General features: G+C 36.2%; 1 protein-coding gene across 6 annotated transcripts; it reads left to right on the top strand.

Moving 5' to 3' along the window:
- Window positions 1-628: 628 nt before the first annotated feature.
- Window positions 629-5,447, top strand: LOC112005180 (zinc finger protein 4). 6 transcript variants are annotated; one of them, XM_024037431.2, is made up of 3 exons: window positions 635-760; window positions 3,574-3,722; window positions 4,396-5,447. In XM_024037431.2, exon 3 carries the CDS (start codon window positions 4,479-4,481, stop codon window positions 5,235-5,237), a length of 759 nt encoding a protein of 252 aa, XP_023893199.1. In that variant the 5' UTR covers window positions 635-760; window positions 3,574-3,722; window positions 4,396-4,478; the 3' UTR covers window positions 5,238-5,447. The 6 variants fall into 6 exon arrangements, with proteins under 6 accessions (XP_023893201.1, XP_023893199.1, XP_023893198.1 ...); XM_024037430.2 differs by lacking the exon at window positions 635-760 and adding an exon at window positions 767-1,013; XM_065779304.1 differs by lacking the exon at window positions 635-760 and adding an exon at window positions 1,066-1,762.
- Window positions 5,448-5,962: the final 515 nt, after the last annotated feature.

The following is a 5,962-nucleotide window of genomic DNA, read 5'->3' as shown; positions in this document are numbered from 1 at the left end:
GAATCGAGGTCGCAGGTCAACAATGAGGGCAAGGTGACGTATTAGGCCGCCTAGCTGGGTCCCAAGGTCCAATGGGTGTGGGGCCATGGTCCGCGCGCACACACACAGACACAACCACACACACACACACATATATATATATATATCCGCAATGAAAAGTACTTGGAAAAAATTCAAATTTCAGTTTAGTGTCTATTAATAGGACTGAAATAACAACTATGGTTCACTGGTTAATGATGTCCACTTAGAAAAGTAACTCTAATAACTTATTTTGCTTTTTTTTTTTTATTAAAAAAAATCTACACATTTAGACTTATTATACATATTGTCAAATAGAATTGTCATGAAACTATATAATTTTTTGGTATATTTATCGAATGTGCTTTGCATGTAATTTGCACTGCACAGTTAAGAGATGGAGGCGTTATGGGAGTCCATCTGACAAAAGCAGTACGGGCACTGAGTAAGTTATATAAAAATATTTGTAAAAGAATCTGACCATTCTTTTTTCAAGTGGTGGAAAGAAAAGAAAAAAAAAGAAGATGAGCACTGAGAGCAAACAACAAATAGACACTTCACACTACACTAACTACTGTGGCTCTTTTTATATGTGGGACTTAAGGTTAAAGACTTAAAAGTACTCTTGGCTTTCCCTGTCTGCTGTCTCCGTATGCTCTCTCTCTTTCTCTCTCATTGATTATTATTAGTAGCTAGCTAGCTAGTACTCATGAAGACAAGGGTAGACCCAAAATTCAACAAGGTAGAGGTTTAAACTGTGTTCTCTTTCTCTATCTAGCTGGTAGCTGTGTTCTACTGTTCTTTACCTTTCTTCTCTCTGACTTTACTGACTTCCTACCATCATCATTCATATATCTCTCTCTCTCCCTCTCCATGTTTATTCTCTAATCTGCTCCTCTACCCACTCCATAAGTAGTAAAAACTAGAAAAACCCAGTAGCCTACACTAAAAGTTAAGCATATGCATATCACTGAAGCCTACTCTGCAATTTTAAGGTACTGTGAGACTGAGAGTGAGCAACTCTAATCACCCCATCTAGATATTTTGGTCCTGATTATAACTTTCTTTTGCTTTTTGTTTCTTTGTTGCTGTATGGTTGTTGATGCTACTCAAAGTTCCCTACTTTGTAATTTTTCTATTGTGGATTTGGGAGCTGTTGTTACTTGTTAGTAGCTCCTCACTTATTTGTTCACCTTTAATTCTTATGGGTTTTATTTTTTAAATTTTGGTTTATGTACAGAATTTTAATATTTTGTGCTTCCATTATGGGTAGCTGGGATGATCACCCTGTTTTTTTTGATGTTGATTGTTGGTTTTCTGTTATAATAATATACCTATATTTGATGCGGTATGTGATTTCTTACCTAAATTTTACTGTGCTTGTGTGTTTGGTAGTGGTGGGTTGTGGTAATTTCACAGTATAGTTAAAATCATTTAAGGGAAGGTGCTACTTGTTAATCTCAAGTAGATCATCCGAACTCAGAGACGATCATTTTCTTTTGGTAAGTACTATGTTAGTAATTTGCTTGCATAAAGTAAATTACAAAAACAGTAGACTTATGCTGAGCATGAGGAGTGCTTTACTAAATTCCTAACCCAGTACTGGGTCTCTCATGTTAAGGAATCATCACTCATTATAGAAGATGGCAAATACATTTATATGTAAACATTTTTAGAGATCTTCTACGGGCCTTTACCATCACAAGTCAAGTAATTATAATGTGAGAATGATTTAGGTTGCAAGGTATGATCTTTAACCTTGAATATGGGTTCCATACATGAAAAATTCATTGATACAACCTAAGTGCTGTACATTCTCTGCATAATAGGGGATCTTTCCAGCATTTTGGCTGTATTTTGGTTCATGATAAATGCTTATCCAAGATATGGTTGCCAAACCCCCCCCCCCCCCCTTTTAAGGATAAAATATACTTTTGGTTCTTGAAATTTGGGATAAGTTTAATTTGGTCCTTTAAAAAGTTTGAATTTGGTCCCTCATATTTTGCGGAGGTTTGATTTTGGTCATTTAAATATGGAGTTGATTTGATTTTGGTCCTTTAAATGTGGGATGGTTTGATTTTGGTCCCATTAATATGGGCCAGTTCAATTTAGTTCCTCAAAAATGGGGTGCCTCATCATTCTATTAGTCACATTGACAAAAAAGAAAAAGAAAATAGGAGGGACCAAATTCTTCCCTTTTAAAAATTTTGGGACCAAACCCAAACTTATTAAATTTGATGAACCAAATTCATTCTTATACCAAATTTCAACGACTAAAAGTATAATTGACCCCAAGTGAGTTTTGGCCCTAGGGGAGGGGAAAGGGGAGATCCGAACTAATATAATGACCTCCACTTTTTTGAGTCGTGGTCCTCAGCTGATTGGGCTACCCCCGAGGGTTAATTGTTGCTATCTTATAATGAAATTCAGTAAAGTAGAGGTATTCTACTTGTTTTTAAACAATTAATTAGCACTCATGGTGTTATAATATGGAATAATAAATCCTTGTTCTAGAAAAGGTTGTATTGCATCTGTATAATTTTTTATTTTTTATTTTCATCAAAACAATGTCTTGAATCTGCAGACTTAATTTGGCTTCAATGGTCACAATTGTAGCAACCCAATAAAAAGTGTTGGCCACATCTTCGCTCATACCCCAAAAGAACTAGTCTAGTCACAATTTCTAGGTTTCCCATTGGATATTGATTAAGTGTGTGTTGTGTGGGTGTGTGTGTGTTGAGCCTCACATCTGGCATATATTGGGTTGATTTGGGCTTTATTAACAACTACAAAGAGCCTCAATTGTGACTAGACTAGTCATTTTGGGTATAGCACAAATGTGGCTAATATTTTTTCTAGGTTGATTGGATATTGATTGAGTGTGTATTTTGTGGATTTGTGTTGAGCTCCACATTGGGCATATACTGAGTTGATTTGGGCTTTCCATGGGATAAATTCAAACTCTCGTGTCTTTTCATGTCAAATTGAGCAGTCTTCAATGATCAAGCAGTTCATCTACATTCAATCAAATTCTAAGTTTCATTTTTCCTATCAACAATGAAGGGACTATTAGCTGAGCACATATTGCAGGAATTTTGAATCCTGGATTATTGATTTTGAATATGCTTTTCCCTGCTGATGTTATTTGGGAATTTTGATATTCTTGATATTACATATTGAACAAAAATATTTTAATATTGAGCCTTTAAAATTCTGAATTCCAACATTTTCGGAAGTGCTCATTGTAATTAGTAGTAGTTGTTATTGAGGTTGTAGTTGTTTTAATATATTAACAACTGCGGCAAACATCAAAACATCAGCAATTATAAAAAGAACTTCAACAGTACGGAGTGATATCAGATCATCTAGAATTCTTGTGGCTATGTCCCCTAATAGATTTGAAAGTTTGAGTTACTGATCGTTGCTGTCATACTTTTGCCTTTTCTTCTTCCCATCTGCTTTAATAATCTCAAATTTATATATATAATATATATATATATATATATATATATATAAATAAACAATGGATCTTGAAAAATTTGTGTTACTTTGTAGATCTCTTTGGAGTGAAAGCATCAAAGGTGAAGCAGTTGCATGTGGCAAAATCTATCTGCTGGGATTTTTTTCGTGAATCTTCAAATACTGCATTTTAGCTTGTTCTCCATTGTCAAATGGAGTGATAGATGTGATTTCTTTTAATAAAGGTTGTAAGATTGTCAACTGAATTTATTTTTGTGGAAGCTTAAGAATGTTATTCACATTGATGACTGCCTGCATATTTTACACTTGTTGGGATGACAAGCTCATCAGGCGCATCTTCTACAATAAGCTCTAAGCACCATCCTTGTAATTCACTGGTTGATTGATCTTTTGGGGGCGACTTGACTTACTCAAGTTGAGAGAGAAGAAAGCTAGAGGAATACAAAAAAATTACACTAGTAGAAGTAGTGAAAAAGGACACTCTAATTAAGTAGGTGACAGAGGGTATGATTTTGAATAGGATAGAATGGCTGTGAAGAATACATGTGAGCAGCCCCAATTTAGTCAGTTGGGGATCCATAGTTAACCCTATAGTTTTGTTGCTAAGGCTTTGTTGTTGTTATAATAGTGTTTAAATGGTAGATTGACATACAGGTTTTCTGCATACTGTAGACCCAAAATCAAGAGTTTGAAACATGGCAGCAAATGTTGCATTTCTTCTGTTTTTTTAAGTACAGTCATGTGCATATGTTTGTGCATTTTTTCTGTAGTACATGGATGAAGCACAGCTAATGTTTTTATATACATGGAAGAACCAGAAGGGTGCACTCTATACTCAATTTGAGCGGTATTGGCCACTGTATATACAATGAATAAAATGTTTCATTTTCCATGCAGGTGAATAGCTAAGTGACCACTGTCAGCAATTGGCTTTATCATTCTTTCATTGTGTTTGTCAAAAGAAACAAGCTCTCAACCTCATGCACTACTCAAACATGGTAAAACCAAACTCAAACTTGGAATCTGAGAATGAGTCAGAAGTCAGCAGCCAAGTAGCTTCAAATGTACCTGTGCAAGAAGCATCTCTTGATCTCTCCAAGGACAGCACCACCAATTCATCCTGTCTCACAAATGCAATTAAGCCTCAAGCAGATCCAAAGCCTGTTTCGCTCGACTTGACACTCCACTTCAGCACCATTGATGCTAACATGAAGGCCACAGATGAGACCGGTGAGGCAGCAGCCCATAATTCTGCAGCAACAGTTCCAAGGGTTTTCTCTTGCAATTACTGTCGGCGCAAGTTCTTCAGTTCACAGGCGCTGGGAGGCCATCAAAATGCTCATAAGAGGGAAAGGACAATGGCTAAACGTGCTATGCGGATGGGAATGTTCTCTGATAGGTATACTAGCTTGGCTTCTCTTCCCCTTCATGGTTCTGCATTTCGGTCCCTTGGGATTGAAGCTCATGCTGCAATGCACCAAAGAATACTACCATCAGAAAGGCCTCCTCGAGGTGGAGCAAGGTTTGAACAAGGCTATTTTGGAGTACCAATGTTCGTTGAGGATGATGACGTGGGACTGTTTTGGCCTGGGAGTTTCCGGCAGGTGAGTGAACCAGTAGGAGCAGTTGGTGGTAATTTGGCTATGGAATTAGCGCAAAATTCAAATATGAATTTTGTCATGACAGCACCCCCACCGAGGACAACTTCATCGTCCCCTGATCTTACTTTGAAACTCTGAGATTTTTTGTTTGAAATATCATTGTCTTCAGACAATGTTCCCTTTGTACATGAGATATGCATTGGCATCGGCTATGAGCTCTTAAATATTTCTTTTTCTTTCTTTTTAATCAAAACTCTCTTCCTTTTTCTATCTGTTCTGGAAAGATGTTACAACTGTTGTATAAGAATTTCTGCAGGTTGAAATTAATTGATAGAGCTTGCCAAGTAATGTTGATAATAGTGTTCACCTCATAAGTTGTTATCCTGTTCTTGTTTGGGTAAGCAGTTAAAACTTCTTTCTGTTTCATTGATAAACTAGCAATTATATAATTCTACATATTTTTCTTTCCTTTTGGTGGATGATGTGCTTTAGTTTACCATTTTAAGATGGAAGAAGCAGCCCCTTGTTTAATCTCAAAATGTTTTGACACACTTTTTCAAGTAATCCTGCATTGACGTGTTAATTTTACCAAGGTTGTGTAATTGGATTTGTGTTATTTCCACAAATTAATATATCATCCAACATTTGTACATAAAAACATCCTTCAAACATGCATTTGCCGCTGCTCTTTCCATTTTAGCTCTTATTATTTGCCTTTTTGTTTTTTGGTTATTGAAGATGATTGAGAGGAGCAGGCCTGATCGGGTCTCTCTATCAGAAGCTAAAAAAAAATCCCATGTATTTATTTTTCTATTGTCCGCATATCAGGTCGCTCTCTGTAGCTGGAAGGTGATTTCTGAAAT

The sequence above is a fragment of the Quercus suber genome, unplaced genomic scaffold (assembly GCF_002906115.3).
Source record: "Quercus suber isolate HL8 unplaced genomic scaffold, Cork oak 2.0 scaffold_204, whole genome shotgun sequence".
NCBI classification, from domain to species: Eukaryota; Viridiplantae; Streptophyta; class Magnoliopsida; order Fagales; family Fagaceae; genus Quercus; species Quercus suber.
Note: the sequence above shows the minus strand (reverse complement) of the source record. Positions and strands in the feature narration are given on the sequence as shown.

Bases quoted from the DNA above. Each gene is read 5' to 3' on its own strand.
- LOC112005180 (XM_024037433.2), top strand. From the start codon at position 4,479: ATGCACTACTCAAACATGGTAAAACCAAACTCAAACTTGGAATCTGAG.